We start from the raw sequence: 21868 nt of genomic DNA on the forward strand, positions 1-21868 counted from the left end.
AAATTGTTGAGCGAAACATAAGCTATCTTTGCGGAATAAATCTCTTTTGTACTTCTCTAATACTACTCGTCTTCAATATTTCTGTGTGTTGACTTAAGAAGCTTGTATATCTTGAAGTTAGTGAGTTATTTGTTCTTAATACTTGAAAATTGGAATAATTATATTTTGCATACTACGAAGTTTTAAAATATTTTTTTAAGTAACAGAGTCTTTTAGGTCTAATTGAATAACTAATTCGCATATCACCCACACTCAAGCCCCCAACTTCTTAAAAGAGAAATAATTTTGTAATAGTCATCCCAATTAATGTTACCGTATGGATTATTAGAAGATCAAATAAAATATCTAACTACTTTATTAATTAGAAAACTAAATAAAATTTCCAACTATCTTATATAAAATATTATTCATAAAAATAATAAAATATTACTGTTAATATAATTGTTAAAAAAATAATAGAATGTAAACTAATTAAGTTCCTCCTTTTTAAAAATATTAAAATTTATCAATTTTTTTCTACTTAAAATCCTCAAGTTTTTAAAGGTAATCATTTACTTTTTTATAATATTTACAATGGAGTTGGAATATAAAATGATTCTATTCTTTTTTAAATAATGCACTCTAAGGAAATTTAATTTTAATATGGTGTTTGCCTGACATATTTACCGGAATATGGACTTTTCTGTATAATTATGAAAGTATGATATTTGAAAAATCGACAGAGACGATTTTTGCAATGTCTTTCGAGCCTTCAATTTTGACTCTCCAATCTTTAATTTTGACTTTTTTTCCCAGGCTAAAATAGGTACAAGCACGCTTATGGAATTGGGTACAAGTGCTATACAAAGCCAGTAAAATCGCAAGTGGCGAGTTTTACTAACTCTTTTCTGCAACTGAAAAATTGTGGGTAGCAATTTTTACCAACATAATAATACATTGTCCTGCAACTGAAAAATCGTGGGTGACGATTTTTACTAGCATAGTAGTGTATTGAAATGTCGCGAATGGAGTTGGAACTATGCTTATAAATAGGAATTGCACCATGTTGTGTATGCACGGATGAGAAGGAACTTACAGAAGAACAATACCAAAGAGGGGAATAAAATGGTTCAAGACGTGACTATGGAATCGCACAAACATATTTCACAACGTATTCGTACTCAAAATGTAAGTAAATATTTATTTTTTAATACATGCAATGTAGTATGATAAAAAAAAATTTAATTTTATTTGAGTTATTTATTTTTTAATTAATGCAATTTATTTTAAGTTTGTATAAAATAAAGATAATTATTTTATTCTAAGTAAACATAATAAAATTTATAAATTTTTAGTATTGGATAATTTTTATTATATTATTTACTTTTAATAAAAATTATTATCATTAAAAAAATATATAATAAATTATTCGTACTAAGTGTTAATATTAGCCATTGTATAATATTAAAATAATAATAATAATAATAATAGATGTAAAAATAAGTAAAACACAATTTATATTAAAATAATAATAATATTATGTGCGGGTATAATTAAGTATAAACATATCATTTTTTTTATAGTTAGTTTTTTTATATTTTGATATATATTTAATTCATAGATTACTGATAAATTACTGTTTTTAAATTTCAGATAATGAGAGTATTACGACCACGTCATTTATCTATAATGCCAACTAGGCCTAAAATAAATGAGATTTTACGAAATACTAGTTTTGATTGTATTGCACAATTATGTCAAATGCATATAAACGATGGCCTTATAAATGCACTTGTTAAACGTTGGAGACCAGAAACACATACATTCTATCTTCCTTGTGGAGAATGCACAATAACATTAGAAGATGTTGCTATGTTGCATGGACTGCGATGCAATGGTATAGCAATTACTGGTTCTACTAATCCAAATACTTTGGCATTGCAGAATATGTGTGAACAGTTACTCGGAAGTCGGCCCGAATCAAATGATGCTGAAGGTTCTGAAATAAGATTAAAGTAGATCACACAACACCTTGGTTGGCTTCCTGCTAATTCAGACATTAGGATAGCTCAACATGCTCGTGGATATGTACTTTCTTTGTTGGGACATATTTTAATGCCAAACAAGAGCAACTCCCTGGTACATGAAAAATTCTTACAATTGTTGGTAAATGTCCATGAAATTGGAGTGTACAGTTGGGGTTCAGCATGCCTTGCTCTTCTGTATAAAGGTTTGGATCGTGGTTCACGACATGATGTCAAAGAAATTTGTGGATGCATAATACTATTGTAGGTATGGCCATGGCACAGGCTCCCGTGGTTGGCTCCAATACCTGGTGAACCAGTAGTATTTTCACTTATACTCAGATGGAGACGTCGTCGATATCCAACCAAGATTCCATATAGGGATCTTGGAAATGTTAGACTAGCATTAGATAAAATGGCACTACATGAGGTACTTGTTAATATATTTATACATTTCTTAACTATTTTTATACATGTTTGAATTTATTTATGAATAATTATTTTTGAAAATGCAGTTCATGTGGCGACCATATGAGGATGAAGCGATTAATGTCGTTGTTCCACATAATCTGAGAGGAAAACATTTATTGTGGTCAACTGTAAGCCCGTTGATATGCTTTGAGGTTGTAAAGTGGCATGCAACTGACCGTGTGATGCGGCAATATAGATTTGCTCAACCTATTCCTCTCCTGCCCCAAAGTATTGACGGAGTCCACAACAAAGATTTACGTGGATTAAGAGAACCAAAGGACTGGAGGTTGATATATGATGATTGGGTGATGATGTGGGAACAACGACATCAGCGTACATTACAAGGAATGACAATTGACCAGTGTTACCCGTGCAATGAGTATTGGAATTGGTACATATTGTATGCAATGAATTGGTTATGGTTGTCTTCACAAATAGAACAGCCACCACCCTAGCAACAACAGCTTTTTGGTGGATGAAGAGCTTATGTCCTCGCCACTGTCCAAGCATCAACAGAGGATTCCACCACCGTCAGTTCAACCAAATGAGGAGTTTTATTGGTCACCAGACACAAACCAATGGCAGCCATTTGAATGGGATGAAGAACCCCTACAACAACAACCTTCACGAATGTCTATCGATAGAAGAGATAATCGTCGTGGGTCAACAAGCAATGAATCACGTCGAAGGAGATCAATTGATTGCAGTAGTGAAAGTGGGACATCTCGTGGGTTACTTTCTACATATGACTTTCTCATTGAGGATGCCAGACCTTCTCTTGATATTCTTGCATGCAACTTTGACCTTAATGAGAGCGCAATTATGGATGAAAGGAATTATGATGATGAAGATGTTTATCGACCAGAACTTATGACAACAAAGTGTGGTGGTACTTCTCAGCAAACATTTTCATTAGGTGAACAATATTCTGTGCCAATCATGTCTTGGGAGATGACACAACAGCACAACATATGTACAAATACATATGAAAATGTGGTACAAGCAGAACCTACAGTTGATGAGAGAGTTACACACAATGCCACAGATGATCAGGGTGTTGGGGATGACGGTCCTACCGAAGGAAGACGAAGGGGAATTTTCTCACGCATGTTACGTCCCTTCACCCATGCTCCTGATAGATATAGCCCCTCATTAATCAAGAAGAAAAAGGGAAAATGATGTTTGTTTAATGTTTATATTTATGTTTATGTTTAATTTATGTTTTCATTATTGTCTTTATGTTTAAGCATGGAATGTTATTTGTATTATGCAACTTTGTTTGTCAATAAAATATTTAATAAAGGAATCTTTGTTTGTTAGTTAAATATTATATGATTTATCATCTCTTACAGTAGACACTCTTTCAAAATATAACAAATATTGCATATAACCCTTAATACTGATTAAACAATACTACTTCATCTTACATGACGATAACAACTTAATCATCAAGAACAACAACAACAAAAATTAAAACTACATAAAACAACAACATCAACCTTACGAGCTTGACCTAGGAGCATTTGGACATGTTCTTCTACTATGGCTTTCACCTCGGCAAAGAGTGCAACATCATGTTCTTCTCATCTCAAGCCTATCCATTTCATTGAGAAAACGTGTTGATTTTGGACGACCTCTTATTATGGGCTTTAAATTTGGGTCAGGAATCAGTTTTGGGCCTCTATATATCCGCCACGTACTTTCATTTCCAATGACTCCAAACTTCTTCTTATATACTTTGCACAACTCATTTATCTTGTAAACATCTTCGACATAACAACGCCAATCAATGTTCTGACTAGAACAAGCAGCAATGACATGACGACATAGATATCTATCAGTTTGGATGTCACCACAATCACAATACCTTTGCCTGAGTTGGACTTTATATTCTTGATTATTGTTTACATCTTGAACAAGAAAAGTCTCATTTCGTCTATCCAATACAGTAACACAAAGGTTTCTAGATTCTTGTTCATTTGATTGAAGTCGAGTCGTCATAGCTTCAGAGAAAATATGTCCAGCCTTTTTTCGCGTATATGCCTCACAACCTTTACGTGCAAATAACCCAGCCAATCAAAAATAAGTTGCTCTAACCAGTGCTGTTATTGGAAGATTACGAGCGCCCTTTAATACTGAATTAATGCACTCAACAAGATTGGTGGTCATGTGACCCCATCGATGCCCGCCGTCATATGCAAGAACCCACTTCTCTCGTGGAATTTTATTAAGCCAGTCTATATATACCTCTCCACGTTGTCTCAACTGCTCATAATGAATGTTAAATTCTGATTCAGTTCTTGAATAACCTGCATACCACAAACTCATTAATATAAGCATGCCAACAACATATAAAATTTATAATTCAATGTAAATATCATTGACAGAAGAATAATGTCAATTACCCATGCGGACGACAAGTTTATGCAAGTAAGGTGTCTTAAATCTTCGCAAGAAATTAGCAGCAATATGCCTGATACAATACATGTGAAATGCCTTTGGAGGTTCCCATTGTCCGTTACTTCGTTTTATTGCTACATTAATTGACTTGTGCCGATCAAAAATAATACCAACACCATCCTGCGTCACGACATGTTTGCGTAAATTCTCAAGGAAAAAATGCCAACTATCTGCAGTTTCTCCTTCAACAATAGCAAAGTCAATCGGCAAAATATTCTGATTGCCGTCTTATGCAACAGCTACCAATAAAGCCCCATTGTATTTTCCATATAAATGTATCCCATCAACCTGCACAAGTGGTTTGCAGTGTCTGAATGCTCGAATGCAAGGAGCAAAACTCCAAAAAATACAACGTAATATTTGAACATCAGGAACCAACTCATCATTGCGATAAGCTTTAATAGCATCCAATTGAACAATTGACCCACAAACAACGTCACACATTGCTACAGACCATTGCGGCAGGGCTTCATACGAGGCTTCCCACTCACCATACACTTTTTCAATTGCTTTTTGCTTTGTCATCCATGCTTTTCTATATGTTGTCGTATATCCAAATCGAGCTTGAACTTCATTAATCACAAGTTTGATCTTAAAAGAAAGGTTAGATTCTACCATTGACTTAATACATTCTGCAATTGTGTCTGCATCCAACTTGCTATGATCCTGCGAAATCCTAACCCTTATACAAGTGTGTGGCCCATTATACTTCTTGATTTCCCAAAAATATTTGTTTTTCCTCAAGCTAGCCCAAACAAGTCAATCACAATCTATGCTATAGCTTACACATTTACAGTAAAATGTATTTGGTTCAGACTCAAATACTTTATAGTCCACTCCTTTTGATATACTGTAATGTTTAATTGTTCGTATAACATTTTCTCTGTCATTAAATTGCATTCCAACACATAATTCTCCTACTACCTCAGAATTACCTATCAAACACATAAATTTTAATAAAAAAAAACTAATTCATTCAATTAAACATAAAATGATAAGGGTATAATTAAAATATTTCAAACATCACATACCTAAGTTAGCATATTTTGGAAATTCAGGTACTTGCATACTTGTAAGATCTAACGCACGCATGAATAACGGCTCCTCAAACGGATGTTTGCCAATCATTGGGAACGATGCTCGCATAGGCTTCATCTTCCTCATCGCTACCTTCTGCATGTGTATCAGTTGTAATTTGTTTAAAAACAATATACAGCTTAATGGTAGGAGTTGGGGCCCGACGCTCATTATGTATTTGAAATATTTGTTGAATATCTTCGTCGGTTGTTATTGCAACTCCTTGGTATTGCATGAAACCTCCAAAAATACAAATCGGACACCTATACGTTATACTCTCTACTATTTTTGGAGTCTCCACTTCAATATATTGACAAAGCTAATATTTTAGTGCTTCATATGATATATTATAAGGAATATGCATACAAATTGGCTTCTCACATATAAATCTCACACATTCACATGTGTTTGTAATAATTTCACAATTAAAGTACACCACTATATTTGTACTCATTTCTTTCTTCAACTATAAAAAAATGGCCAAATTTGACAAACAAAAAAATGCAAACAGCAGAAATGCAATAGCAAGCTTTAGAGAGTGGAGAGAATAGGGTTACGGTGTAATTTATTACAAATAGCAATGACTATATATAGAACGAGATTTTAAAAAATGCCAGTGGTGATTTTACTTTTTAAAAATCGCCATAAACGATTTTTACTGTAAATTTTTTTTGAAAACTCGCCAGTGGCAGTTTTTGACTATTTTTTAATTTTTTTTTCAAAACTTGCCAGTGACAATTTTTACCATTATATAACATTACTTTTTCTAACATTCAAAAATCACCACTGGCAATTTTTTTATTTTCGCATATTTATGTAATTTTTTTCTAAAGTCCATATTATGGTAATTAAGTAAAAAAAAATCCATATAAAAAAAAATGACCCGATGGTTGATTGTTGTTATTATTATTTAATAGATGACAATTTAATTATTTTAATTTGTAAAAAATTGAGTAAAAAATTAAAATTTAGGAGTTTAAGTAAAATAATCAATGGTGACTAAATTAAAAATTATATTTTTAAATAATTTCAAAAAACTGTTTCTAAAAAGAAAATAAAAATAAAACTTGTATTAACAAACAAATTTTAGTTTTTTTAAGTCCAAAAAAAATATAAGTTTCGGAAAGAATATATATTTTTTTAAGAAGAATATACATTTCACGTAACTATAAGTAAAACATTTATTCTAGTTGTGTAATCTTGGACTGTATAAAGGGTATATTATGAAGTTCGTTAAATAATTGTAGCAAAATATTTGAACTTCTTGGACTGTATTATTTTATATATATATATATATATATATATATATATATATATATATATATATAAATAGGAACTAAGGTAGTACTAGTATAGAGAAATATTTTTTGAATACTTGAAGGGAATACTTTTATTTTATTTTTTTTTGTCTATTTTTAGAACGTGTGTATATATACAGTAAATTTTTTTTTTTTAAAGAATTCTATTTTAGGTTATTTAAGATATGACAAATATTTTAACTAGAAATATATAAGGAAGACAGAAAGTCTTTTATTTAGAAAATTTTAAGAGAAAATCGTGCTATGATGGATAAAATTGACGAGTTTCATGCACATTAATGGAGTCGTACAAAAGAAATATGAGAGAAGTTCTGACGATTGGACATCACCGTGACTGGAGGGAGATGAAACGGACTCAAATGAGAGTTTTTAATTAAAAATTAATCATACTGTTTAATTTTGATCTCACGAACATTATAAAACGTCCCGTTTGTTAAAACAATTTTAAATTTTTCTTATTTGATATGTCAAGTACACACACTATGTTAATTATTTCCACCAGAAAAATGTGTGTTCACACTATTTATCAGAAGTTTAATTTTTAAAGATTTAATTAAAAAATAAAATTACAAAACTTTTAATTAAGATTTTGTTGAAAGTGTATAATCCTGCACATTAATTTAACTTAGAAATAATGGTGAATTGAAATAAATGCAGAGATGGGGAAAACTGTTGGAGCTCATTAAACTGGGTGGACACACTATGGATCTAGTCCCTCCTGTCGTGAATTAAGAAAGCAAGGATGGTCATGCAAGAATCATACTCTCCCATATTCATAGATTGTCCCGAATGTGAAGAAGAACATTCCTGACTTTGACTCGGGGTTGGGTACTAAAAGACAAAGGGCACCGTCATAACCGCATCTTTATCTGGTTGGAAAGTCAACTTCATCAACTCAGATCCAAACTCCGCATGAAGTTAACTGCACAACAACAATCGACTTATTCATTTCCTTGTTTCTAGACAGCGAAATGCTGGATTCAGCTACCTAGTGTGTCTGTAACGCCAAAGAGAATCCCATGTCCGGTGCTTTCCCTAACTCCATCGTTCGCCTTGTACCAGGTGAGTGAGTGTGTTCTACTTCACGCACACTTACCTTTCTTTTTCTTTTTTTTCCTCACTTCTTAAATTAGCCAGCTTGTATCACGCATTCTACCTTGACAAATCGCTGCATTATCCTCATGCGATCTTGTGTATAAAATCCCTTTTCACCTTCTAAAGTTTAAACTCATGAAATTACGGTGATTAGTATCCAGGTCTGAATTCTGAAATAAGCTAATTCGATCCTAAGATAGTGCTTTGAGATACTTCCTAGGTTCTAATCAACACCAAAGAGAGGGGTGGGTTTTATAAAACCGGGGTTTAGTGCCACTTCCAATTTAATTTTGCAATGAAGATACATGTTATTGTCATTATTTTCAGGTTTTTTTCATAACAACTTCTGTGGCATGTAAAACAGACGTTTGAGATTTGTTTTTAATCGGGTTATCAGGTCTCCATAGGTTGCATTTTGTTAATTGCAATTTCAAGCATGATTTTGAAGATAAAAAGGAAGCGAAAATGGGGAACCTATGCAGGAAACCAACTATTTTACGTTGCAATGCAGGGAGCAGAATCAGCAGATGCTGTTCTACGTCGGCTGTGATATGGAGCTCTTTAGGAAGCTTACTTTTGCTTCATCTATATTCCACTATTGACCACAAACATGGGGATGGTGGAGAGGTCCAATTCCGTGTAAGCCGTTATCACCATTATCCTCAATTCCGTGAACTTCAACAAGTGGAAGAGGAGAAGATCCAACTTCCGTCACCAAAAGGGAAGAGGTCTCCTCGGGCAGCAAAACGCAGGCCTAAGCGGATAAGCCCACTGGTTGATGAATTCTTGGATGAAGATTCACGACTGAGACATGTTTTCTTTCCTGGTAACAAGAGTGCTATAGATCCAATGAAGGCCATGGGAAATGATAGTTATTACTACTACCCAGGGAGAATTTGGTTGGATACTGATGGAAATCCCATTCAAGCTCATGGAGGGGGCATTCTATATGATGAAAAATCACGCACATACTACTGGTATGGTGAATATAAAGATGGGCCCACGTACCATGCTCATAAGAAAGGAGCTGCCCGGGTAAGCTATTTCAATTGATCAAGTTATTGTTTTAACTTTTAATTAATGATTGTCTTGATGACTTGGGACTTTATTTTTTCTATTTCATTAAATAAATTTAATGGTTGCCAATGGCTAGCTTCTTTTATGCTAGTGAAAAATTTCTTGTAAATTGCATCATTTGCTTATTAAAATAAAAAACAATAAGATGATTTCCTAATAAAACTTATTAGAGAAGAGATGAGGATTTGACTTTCATGTATGAATTGATCCTTCTTTGCCCCTAGTTACCTGTTTAGATATATAATTAATTCTTCTTCTTCTTATTATTATTTTTGTTGCTGTTGTTTAAGAAGGGCATTTATGATCCTGGCCTATTTATTCTAAATAACTCCTACACCTCAAGTAATGAACATTCTTAGTATCATCATTATTAATTGATGTCTTTGGCAGAGAAATTGTATTTGTTTCATATGTCTCATTTGGTTCTGGAGATGTTGGCATAATATTTCCTTAGTCTTGTTTTTCTACCAAAAAAGGATATTATTAGCAAATATAGTCTTTTCAATTTGGATAAGATGCAAATACTAGCATAATATCGTGCTGATAGCTTTTACTAAAAGGAAAAAAAAATCACACTGAGATTTAGGCCCTAATATCTTTGTAAAAATACAGAGATGACAGTAATGGGCACATAATTACTGTAAGGGAATCCACCACTGTCTGTTTCTTACTCTTCATGGTAATAGAACCACCAGCCTAATAGGTATGACAAATTCTCCACCTCAGTGAACAGTCATCATAGAAAATGGCTTGCCAAGCAGCCCATTTGGATTTCAAAGTGTGCAAAACAACATCTCAACGGGCTGTTCTTTGAGGATGCTAGTTGACTCATGAGCCCTCAACACTTAGAGAAAACTCTGTCAAGGCTTGTGTCACTGAAGTTAATTATGTTTGCCAACCAGTCTTCTATACAGTTCTGGATCTGTAGGGATATTACCATCATCTTCTGAAAGTTTCACTATACGATTTGTTAGGATCTAACATGACTTAGCTTCCAATAAACCATTTTTGTCAATCAAATCAATGATATACCTTTTTTGACAGAGGATAGACTTATTGCTTGGACTACCTCAATACCCAAGAAATACTGGGCCTAGATCCTTTTTCTGAGTCCATATCTGAAGAAAATATCTATGTGCACAAGTACTCTCATAATGACTGCCCATAAGTGCAATACCAATAGCATAATCCACCAAGAGAATATAAACCGGTCTATATTGTTGTTACGATACATGATTAAAATTGCATTTTTGTAGTTCAAAATTTGAAACAGCTTAACTGATTGGCCAGACCAAGTCTTGAGGCCATACAAGATTTCTTGAGACAATACATCTTGCCACTTGTCCTTTGAATAACATAGCTGTGGTTTCTCTGTAAAACTCATCACTTCATGGAATTATATGATAATATATAGAACTAAATGCTTTGGTGAACATTTGATATAGCGTGGAATTAAGCGTGTAGAGGTTAGCATTCTTAATGAGATTATAAAAAAGTGGTCCAAGTGATATGATTGAAGCTGAGAGAGAGCAGTTTATGATTGATTTTTACCTTTTGCTTTCTTTATCTCCGAAGAAGCATGCCTAACTAGAGGGTCAAGGATTCAAGATACCTAAGCTAAGCTTTCAAATGGAACAACACATGGTTGAAAACAACTTCACTTGAACTTTGAATGGATAGAAACTTGGGCTAAGGCATGATGAGTTGGTGCTTTTCCTAGATTTGACCCATGACTAAATTGCATTGCTTTTTTGCAAAGCTTTTCCTCACCCATCCACTGCTCATTATTCCTTTCATTATACTTCACAACTTATATGTCCCATCAAAGGCTCAAAAGTTTACTGTATGTTAGTTCTTTTCCTATTATTGAACAATAAATTTCTAATTACGGAACTTTTAAAACAGATTATATGTATTGTAAATTTAGCAAAAAAACAAGACAAGAATGATACATTAGAAGTTAAAATTGAAGATAATATTATATCACAAGTTTTCAGCTTCTAATACTTGCTATCAACTGTCCAGAATGATAGGAAAATTAACGAATATGTAACTTATAAGATACAAGATGAGTGGTTAAATTAGAAAAAAGAAAAACATAAGGAATTATTTATAACTATAAAATACCTATCAAGTTGAAAGAGAAGTTAGATCATATTGTAATATGGTCAGCTATCCTATATGGTAGTGTAAGGAAGCGAAGTGATAAAAATGAGAATGTTAAGATAGATAAGTGGTTGCACAAAAAAAGATATAATAAAATATGATAATATACGTGAGAATATTGAAGTAGTACTTATAGTAAAAAATATAACTTAAAATCGTTTAAAGTAATTTGGTCATGTGCAGAGAAGATTTTTGGAGGTATCAGTGAAAAAAGTGGTTTGCATGACTTTAGTTCAGTAAAAAAGAATTGAAGGAGATTCAAAAGAACTTTAGATGAAATTATTAAAAGAGACCTTTTAAATTTTAATTTGTCAAATTTTTGAAAATTTAGTTTTTTTAACTGAACTCAATGATGTTGTGTGATCCTTGTAGTTGACCTCATCTAGTGGGATAAGACTTGATTGTTGTTGATAATCCTTGTAGATGAAACTATGTTTTGATCATATGTCCTGTTGTTATATTCTCATCTTCCAATATCTTCAAGGGAACTGTTTTTTTCAACCAAGTATGAATATTTACTCAACTGCTGCATGCACTTGTGACATAACTTTGGGCTTTATCTCTCTACCTTTGATCAGGTGGATATTATAGGAGTTGGTTGCTATTCTTCTAAGGACTTGTGGACCTGGAAACATGAGGGTATTGTATTGGCAGCAGAGGGAAAAAGTGAAACTCACGACCTGTACAAGTCTAATGTGCTTGAGAGGCCAAAAGTGATTTACAACGAGAAAACCAGAAAGTATGTGATGTGGATGCACATTGACAATGCCAATTATACAAAAGCTGCTGTTGGCATAGCAATTAGTGATATGCCTGATGGTCCATTTGAATACCTCGGAAGCCAAAGGCCACATGGATGTGAAAGCAGGGATATGACAGTTTTCAAAGATGAGGATGGTGTGGCATACCTTATCTACTCCTCTGAAGAAAATAACGTACTACACATCGGACCCCTGACTGAAGATTATCTGAACGTGACGTCTGTCATGAGAAGGGTTTTTGTGGGACAACGCAGAGAAGCACCAGCTGTTTTCAAGCACCAGGGTACATATTACATGATCACATCAGGGTGCACAGGATGGGCCCCAAATGAAGCACTGGCTCATGCAGCTGAGTCAATCTTGGGGCCTTGGGAAACAATGGGAAATCCATGTGTTGGAGGGAACAAAATGTTCAGGATTGCCACCTTTCTTGCTCAGAGCACTTTTGTTCTTCCCCTACCTGGGTACCCAGGTTCATTCATTTTCATGGCTGATAGATGGAGTCCAGCTGATTTAAGAGACTCCAGATATGTTTGGTTGCCTTTGTTTGTGGCAGGACCTGCTGATCAAGCACTAGAGTACAGTTTTGGATTCCCATTGTGGTCAAGAGTTTCTATCTATTGGCATAGAAAATGGAGACTGCCACATGGGTGGAGCACATTCAAATAATTTGGTCTTTTGCTGTACATTTCTGGTAATTAAGGAAGCACTGATACCTCGGACTTTTTCTTTTAGTTTTTGATTTTATATCAATTAAAATGAAAATACCACAATAATTAGGTAAACGATTACTTTTATTATGTATACAAATGACTAGTGCTAAATTGCAGAATATCAACTTACTCTTTTGATAAAGTATTTTCTGTTTTTATGTTAGTTTTAAACATGTCTTGGTTAACTATTTTAAATTTGTTATGTTCTTGTATTCAAGTTCTATTGTATGTATGTTCCGGGTCATATTGATGTTTACTTCGGTCGTCATATGTGAAGACTCACTATATATCTTACCAAGTTGCATGCCCTTGATAATAGAAAGCTCACTTACTTTACGAGGCCTCGGACAGAGAAATTCAGTCTCAAGAACATGCATCGCACTTGAACTCTTTCAATTAAGGGAAGTTCATGTTAGTTTGAGGAATCCTATGTATATTGAGAAAGATTATCCACTGATATGGATATTTTTAACTGTAATAATCAAGCATTGCTCTCCAGCGATGTAATGACCTTATGTATAATTAGTTGTGTAAACTATTTTCGTGTTATGGCATGTTGGCTTTTTATTATTTGGGGTCAGTGGCAGAACTAGAATGATTTCTATGGAGTGGTCATGTGAAAAGAAAAAAAAAGTTTAAATATATTTTTAAGTCTTAAAAAAAATGCTGAAGTCAAAACAAAGACAATTTTGAAAAGGATCTTATAAGTAAAATTAATTAAAAAATTAATATGGATTGACATCATCTTACATCCCTTAATAACTTTAATAAAATATAAGATTAATTTTAATTGTATGTTTGAAGTTTCGTAACAAGTAGATTAAATTTATAAAATTTTATAAAAAATAAAATAAAGTATTTTATTTTATTGTTTGATTTTAATGTAATATTTACAAATTATAATTAAATATTAAATTTTAGATAATATTTTTACGAATCTTTAAATTATATAAAATTTGATATGTGTGATTATAAAAATAATTTAATAGTTGACACGGATCTAATTTATTGAAAAAAAATTTATTTTTATTTTAAAAAATAAAAATAATAAATCAAACGTTATCTTATTCTTAAAACGATATTAATGCATATGGAGAGAAATAATAATAAAATTATTGTAAGAGTAGGAGGGGTCATAATAACATGTAGACCCGTCCCCGTTGGGGGTTACCTGCTATTCCTTGTAGAATTGCTTCACATGGAGAAGGGATGTGGGCCATTGAATGGTAGTTAAAGCATGAGATTCATAATAACACGTTTTGATTTGACAAAATTTGACCAGTGAAACTCAAACTTAAAAATTTGCAAAATAAGTGTAGTGACGTGATCTTTTAATTTTACCTTTTTACTTTACATTTATCTTTTAACTTTTTTTTTAAAATTTAATTCTTTAAATTTAATTTTTGTCCTAAGTTAATACTTCCACTGTAGTGCTATGAAATCTAGCTGAAATTAGTTTTTTTTTAATAAATTTTAAAATCGATTAATGTGTTTCTATAAACATTGTATTATGACCAACATCTAAAAAATTGATTTATCAGTCAAAATGAGAGATTAAAGCGTGGAGATTAGTGATTATCTTTATTAAATTCCAATTTTAAATGCTCATTATTTTTATCCTTTCTATGATTATTAAAATTAATTGAAGATTCTTTTAGAGATCGTGGTGTCACTAACATAAAAGTTTTGTGTAATTTTATTGACTAAAATGAAAAATCGACAGGTTATTCTTTAAGACTTATTTTGCTTCAATAATGAAATTTATAATTTAATAATAAAATGCTAAATCTTCCTACTATTCCAGCTTATAAATCCTCCTTCTCACTAAAAAGCAATATGTGTCTTTTGAAAAATATTAATTATATATATATATATATATATATATATATATATATATATAGTTTTTTTCCTCCCTTTAAAAGACACATGTCATTTTTACATAAGTAAGATAATTTGTAGACTAAAATTGTTGAAATATACTGAAACAATAAGAGGATTTAGCATTCTCTTTTGACAATAATTTTGTTTGGGCAAAGGCTTTAAGATAACTCAATTTGAAAATGTAGTTTTTGGCAAGATTTAGCTGTGTGATAATGAAAATATTAATTTGAGACAAGAATAAAAGTTGGATGAGCAAGGACTTGTTTAGACTAGCTCATGAACCTCTTATAAAAAATAACATATAACTTTTATAAACTGCTTGTAACTTATTTTAACAACTTTTCTAATATAGTTTATCAAAATAAGTTATTAATAAGTTTTATTTTTAATTTTATGACATAAATTATTATTTAAAAAAAACTTATTAAATAAATATTTAAATAAATTATGTATCTAAACGTACTTTAAGTTGAGATAAAAATAAAAATTAAAAAACTAAATCGAATAAAAAAAGGGGTTAGAAGATGAATTTCAAACTAAAAGTAAAGTTGAAAAAAATTCACCTTAAAAATATGATTAAATCACGTCTTTAGTCTTTGAAGTTAACAAAAAAAAATTTATTTGTTCAAATTTTTTTTTATCTCACTGTGGTTGTGACATTTTCTTTTTCTATTAATAGTAGTAATTTTTTTTAAGTACTACTAAAACTAATAACTTGAGTAAAAGAGAAAAAAACATTGCAAATAAAAAAATGATATAAAGGACGGAATTAAGAAAAAAGAAGAAGAAAGAGACGGTGAAAGAATTAAAAACTTTAAATAGGATGAAATGCATAATATGAACTACAAAAGTCAAGAAGCTATTAATTTTTATTGACTCACTGCATAAATTGCAATAATGATTAGCTAATAGCCTGTTTGGTTGGTAAATAGATCACCCTCACCTGACATTAATTTCAATAAAATCAGTAAATGAAAGATCGTTGGGACATAGACATGCTTTAAACCAGAGTGACATTATACAAAAAAAGAAATTTTCCATAAAGAAGGTTTGGGTTAAATTGTTATTGATTTTTAAACAATTTCGGTGTAGATAAGCTTAATATTGTTCCACAAACATATTTAATTAGACCGTACTTTATATTTTTATGTAAATATTATTAAGACAAAATTTGTGGGGAGTACCATTAGTGCTTTTATTTATATCCATTTTTTTTAATGATGTTTATTTTTGTTTTTATTCTGGTGCCATTTGTGTTAGACTTTTGCTATATTGGTGGCGAGTTCAGCACCATTAGTTTTTTTGTACTTTCGGTGCCATTTCTCTGGTCTGGTTCACTGATTCTTTTTAAAAAGAAATTTGGGCCAAAAGTTGTTAAACTGAGATGTGACTAGATGGTTGTAACAAGGCCTGATAGTGGGCCTTCATGGTACCCAATTGGTTGTTATCCATGAAACATCGACCCAATATCTGTTGTGGGCTCTTCAATTGCTTAAAGCCATGTGGACCAAAAAGTAAATTCTTTGCACAAAGCCATAACTACACAAAGGTTCCAATGTAATCCAAAAATGAATAGGATATGTCAAGTGCGAGTTTTATCCCAAATTTCTTTCTTCCTTTTTCCATTAGGATTTATTTGGATGTAGGGAAGTTAAGGTGTAGGGAAGAAAGTGGTAGAAAATTTAATAATTTCTTTTGTTTGGATGGGGTAAGGAAGGAGAATAGGGGTTTTATTATTGAGCCACCACAAAAAATAAAAATAAAAATTCCGAATCATAAAGAAATGAAGAGAACATGAGGGAATTAAAAATATTAATAATATAAAAAATTATAAAATTAATTTTTTTATTAAGACAATTACTATAATATAAAATAGTTTTTTGTTAATTTAAATATTTTAATACAATTCAATTATTTTCTTTTATTCTTTTTTCTACTCATCCAACAAGTGAAAATTTATTTTTATCATTTTTTTCCTTCTTATTTTAACCTATTCAAATATAAGATTTTTTTCATTCTATTCTCGATTCATTTCTCATCCTCCTATTTGTTTTCTCTTTATTTCACCTTACCTCCAAACATACCATTATTGAATTAGTAGTACAAAAGTATTCTATTATTTTCGGAAAGAAGGAACTGGGGGTTTTGTTTCAAAATGGAAAACACAGAGGGACAAAATCCTGAAGTACTATGAGTTGGAAATTAAGCACTTACGTTAGCTTTCTACTTGAATCTGGTCCCATAAAAACATAAAAAGCATAAGGTGGTCATTGTCAATTCTTAGAAAAAGAGACTAAAGCTTAAACATGTAGAAGGTATGGGCCAGCATCGAACTCTCTTTAAAAATACACTAAACAAAAGCAACTGCAATTGTTTTTAAGATATACAAACCTAAAAAGATGAACCCAGAATTAATATATAAATATATATATGTTTTCATTGTTTTTGTACTTACAATAGATATATTGGCTTTCATGGGCAAAAGGTACCTCCTATGAACCCTTGCCTTCATGAAAAAGTTCAGGTTTATGTGGGGGGCATATGAGGAAAAAGCTGAAATCCTTGTCAAATATAAAGATGATAGACTTTAGACTTTAGAGATAGAGAGAATAGAAGAAAAGAAAAGAAAAGAAAAGAAAAAGAAGACCATCTCAGTCGACATAACATGCTGGCCACTTGGTTTAAACCCTTAAGCCACTAATGACTTACTATACGCCTTTTAATGGATTCCCCAAACCATAAACCTAATTTGATGGTCATCCTAACTCCTAAGATTCGGTGGCCCCAAAATCTGGAAACCTTGATTATTTATTAAACTCATCATATCCTTAAAGATTACATAGTATCATATATATTTGGTTATTTCCACAAACACAAACTGAACTCAGTTTATTTTGGACGCATATGTGAAAAGAAAATTAACGCCATTATGGTAGGCTAAGACAAACTGCTAAAAAAAAGATATTGCATATTGTCAAAATTCAAGATAATAAGAGCATTGTCCAGCTTAATTCTGTTTTTGCTGTTAGCTAAGGACACAAACAATTATGCACCATCATCTCTGGTCAAATTGGGACCATAACCCCACCTGTAAGGAAAGTGCTACTTGAACTAAGTCAATACGCTTCAATCAATAAAGTCATTGTTTCATTGAATATTATTACGTCCATTAAAAAACTTTAGTGATTTAAGATATTTAAATACCATTCATTTAATACTATTAGCTTTAAAAAATATACTTATATTTGTTATATTATTCTCTCGTTATTTCTTTTATATTTTCTCATTATAGAAGTATAAAAAATAAAAAAAACAATGATAATCAAGACTTTTTTTTTCATGTTTTTAAATAAACAATGTTATAGGACTAAAAGCACTCTCTTGTATGGAGAAAATCATTCTATTATTTATTTAATTTTTATATTCTTCATATACATATATCCTATAATTACTTTCTCATAATTAAAGGAGACAATAAAAGTCGTTTAATTAGTTTGGTGCATAGTATATACTCATTAGATTGAACAATGGAAACGAAAAGCATGTCAATCAATATTACTTTATATATATAGTTCATACAAATATGCAAAGCCACAACCTATTCTTTCGTAAACAAAAAATCAATCATAAAATGTTAAAAAAAATAATAATAATTTAATTACTTAAATAGCTCCTTTTGAACAGAAGCAAGCGCCCATGAATCCTCGTGTCTTACCAAACTTATATTTAATGGAAAGAACGAAATAAAAGAGGAAAGCCCAATACTGAAGTAAAACTCCGAATTAACCCTTTCGCACGTGGCAAAAAAACCGAGAACACGTGCGAGGCAAGTCACTCGTGTGAAAGCCATATGATATGATATGATACTATACGACCCCTCTTTACGTCAAGGCCTCCATGCACTGGCCCACACCACCGGTTGCTCCTTCCACGACAAGAATATTCCGGCGTCGGAGCACTGTGCCATCGACCACCCATCCTTGTACCTTCTCAACAGCGCCCTCACGTCATCACACACCTCCTCGCTAAACGGCACGGCGTTTAACCCTCCCCCATGCAGCCTCATCCCCCACCGCGTCGCCGTCTCCCGCCGCTCCACTGATTCAGCCGGTGAACATGCCACCAAGTCCACGATCGCCCTCCCCGCCGCACGTTCCAGCATCAACCTCTCATTGCTCGTCCTCGCAAAGCTCTCATCAAGCGCCTCAAAGTAAACCCTAAACCACCTCAAACACTCCTCAAACCCTTTCACGAACTCGTAACCCTCGAACCCCACGTCCAAATCAGCTTCCTCTTCCACCACCGTCACAATCCTCGGTTGCAACCCGTGAAATGACGATATCAACACGTCACGGTTATTCCCAACCGCAGAAACGGAATGCAAAGCGTTGACGCAGTTAACGGCTAACGCCTCGTCCTCTTTGATGTCAAGTTGCGACAAGTTCAATTCCGAAAGGTCACCGGCGTGATGAACGACGTTAAACTTAAACGGCACTCCCATGAGCCTGGCGAATTTTTCCATTCTTGTCCCTATTTCCTTCATCACACGTTGAAGGGAGTTACCGGGTCTTCCGGTAACCACGGTGGTCAGACGAAGTTGTGGGGTTTCGTCGGTTCGAGTGGCTAATGCTTCGAGAAGGGTTGGCCATTGGGTGCAATAGGTGTTGCTGATGTCAACTATGTGCAACTTTGAGTTTCCTTCTAAGGCTTCTAAGATGGCTCCGTTGGACGCCACGTGTCCGAAGGTTGTCCATGGGCTGACTTCTTGGAACTTGAGAACCATCTTCCTTGTGGATTCGAAGGAGCATGTTTTGTCCGACGCCGAGGCTAAGGTTCGGTAGGTTCGGTCACCTGCATCGGTGACGCGGCTGAACAAGGCTTGGAAGAAATACGCGGCGAGTTTTTGGTCGGTGTCGCCGAAGGGAGAACTGAGTTCGTTGAGCATCCAGAGGAGGTGGTGGACGCGGTTGCTGTTGTTGTCGGCGATGGCGCGCGCGGTTTCGAGGAGGACGTTGTGTGACCAGTTGGTGGAGAAATCGAAGTTGAAGTTGAAGTCAGGGAGTGGGGAGGGGGAGAAGGAGTAATCGGTGGTGGTGGTGGGGGTGCTTGTGTTTGTGTTAAAGGTTGTTGATACATGGGGGTGGGGTTGGTAATGGTAATAGTGTTTAGAAGAAGACGAGGATAGGTCTTCTTCATCCATGTAAAAGTTGAAGCATTCTTCGTCTTCTTGTTGGGAATAGTAATGATAGTTTTGTCTTGAGGATCTCGAGCTGCTTGATGTTCGGCTCGTGGTGGAGTTGAGGGATGGATCGGGTTGTTGTTGTTGTTGCTGTTGTTGAAAATTCACTAGTCTAAACAAGGTATCCATTTAACCCACATCAATAAGCACTGTGAGTCTCTTAGGTGTGGTGTAGCTGCTTCTCCACACAAGGAAACGTGTTTTTAACAGTGGGAAATTGGGGTACTGTTGGGGAATGATTGGATGAAGAAGTTGGTCAATGTGGATAGATTCTACTTACCTTACACGAATAGCTTATTTTTTTTTTTCTAAAATTAAATAAAATAGGTGTGGTGGAGAGGTACGTAGGTGTAGCCCAGCCTTTGATAGAGGCAAATTTCAACCAACTTGATTAATTTAGGAGATCACTCCACTTTCTTTTTTCTTTTTTTCTTGTTAAGGGTTACGGTATCTAATAATTATTTATGATAAGTTATTAAATATTGCTTTTTATTTTTTAGTAACATTAATACCTATTATATATTATAGTTCGTTTACTTTCCCTTTGTGTGATAGACGTGCGGGGATTGGAAGTGGGGTTGGCTTTGTTTAGATAGGTTATTCGTTCTTGGGAGGGGGCTTCTTTATTAAAAGAGAAATTCTATTTATGTAATATTTACATTTTTTATAATTAAGAAAGAAATAAGGAAAAAGAAAATGCATAAAATAAAATGAATAATATATTAAAAATAGCCATGTTGAGGGGATTGACTAATACAAGTTTCTTGGTCTATAACTTGAAAAATCTAGTAGGGTCGTGGCCTAGTTCCCTGATACTTAGAATAGAATTCTCTCTGACAAAAGATGAAAAATAAGAAAGTGTGAGAAAAAGCGTGGGAGGAAGAGATAGTGGATTAGCTTTTCATTCTTTTAGAGAGAAAGAAAAACAAAATAAACAGCAGAAAAAATGGGAGAGAATTTACAAGTATTGTATGAGTGGGAGCAGGCGTGCCCAACTGCCAATTGGGGTTAGAGAGAGAGAGAGAGTAAAAGCTGCCGGCGTGAGTCATCATCATCAAACCCACTATCATATCGTAGCAGTAGCACAACCCACTCACGTTCCCTGCCTCCTAATCACTCTCCAAACTCTGCCAAAATTCCAACCAACTTTTTTCCTTTTTCTATTTTATTTGCATTAACAAGGAGCTTGGTACTTGTATCATTATACTATTCATTTTTATAAGCATCTTTTGAATATTATACTATATTATATTCTTTTAAAAATATAAAAAGCACTTTGTTTATTTTATAAATAATCTTAACAGTAACATAGAAAATAATTAGTTTATACTACTTTTAAGGAAGTAATTTAACGATCATGCGGCGGAAACAGAGAATTAAAAGATTTAGATAAGAAATCCATACATCATTGCGTGATATGATACTGTTCTATTCTAATACCAAAGTGTTCCCTGTCTCTAAGTTCAAGGGTGGCATGCCTTCTTACTTTTTCTCCACTCTATTTCATGCCCACGGTTTTATAACCACGCACTGTACACCCCTCAACCCTCGATTAGCACCAAAACTCTTGGCTATTTCTATGAATTTTAATATCAAGGCACCACAA

At 33.2% G+C, this 21868-nt stretch overlaps 3 protein-coding genes across 5 annotated transcripts; 1 reads left to right on the forward strand and 2 right to left on the reverse strand.

The window, feature by feature from the left end:
* Positions 1–4046: 4046 nt before the first annotated feature.
* LOC113858129 lies at positions 4047–6098 on the reverse strand. The gene is made up of 6 exons (XM_027490613.1): positions 5966–6098; positions 5721–5869; positions 5178–5600; positions 4880–5054; positions 4595–4783; positions 4047–4525 (listed from the first exon to the last, which is right to left on the reverse strand). Exons 1-6 carry the CDS (start codon positions 6096–6098, stop codon positions 4047–4049), a joined length of 1548 nt encoding a protein of 515 aa, XP_027346414.1.
* Positions 6099–8065: 1967 nt separating this feature from the next.
* On the forward strand, positions 8066–13687 carry LOC113858532. Of its 3 annotated transcripts, XM_027491219.1 has the most exons (4): positions 8066–8392; positions 8464–8523; positions 8937–9460; positions 12247–13149. In XM_027491219.1, the coding sequence occupies exons 1-4, from the start codon at positions 8350–8352 to the stop codon at positions 13096–13098; spliced, it is 1479 nt and encodes a 492-aa protein (XP_027347020.1). In that variant the 5' UTR covers positions 8066–8349; the 3' UTR covers positions 13099–13149. The 3 variants fall into 3 exon arrangements, with proteins under 3 accessions (XP_027347020.1, XP_027347021.1, XP_027347022.1); XM_027491220.1 differs by lacking the exon at positions 8464–8523 and having other exon boundaries at positions 12247–13687; XM_027491221.1 differs by lacking the exon at positions 8464–8523 and having other exon boundaries at positions 8066–8396; positions 8950–9460.
* A 5030-nt stretch (positions 13688–18717) lies between these two features.
* Positions 18718–20391, reverse strand: LOC113859058 (protein SHORT-ROOT-like). Its single transcript, XM_027491874.1, has one exon. It carries the CDS (start codon positions 20389–20391, stop codon positions 18910–18912), a length of 1482 nt encoding a protein of 493 aa, XP_027347675.1. The 3' UTR covers positions 18718–18909.
* Positions 20392–21868: the final 1477 nt, after the last annotated feature.

This window comes from Abrus precatorius, unplaced genomic scaffold (assembly GCF_003935025.1).
Source record: "Abrus precatorius isolate BTA unplaced genomic scaffold, Abrus_2018 Scaffold2, whole genome shotgun sequence".
NCBI lineage: Eukaryota > Viridiplantae > Streptophyta > Magnoliopsida > Fabales > Fabaceae > Abrus > Abrus precatorius.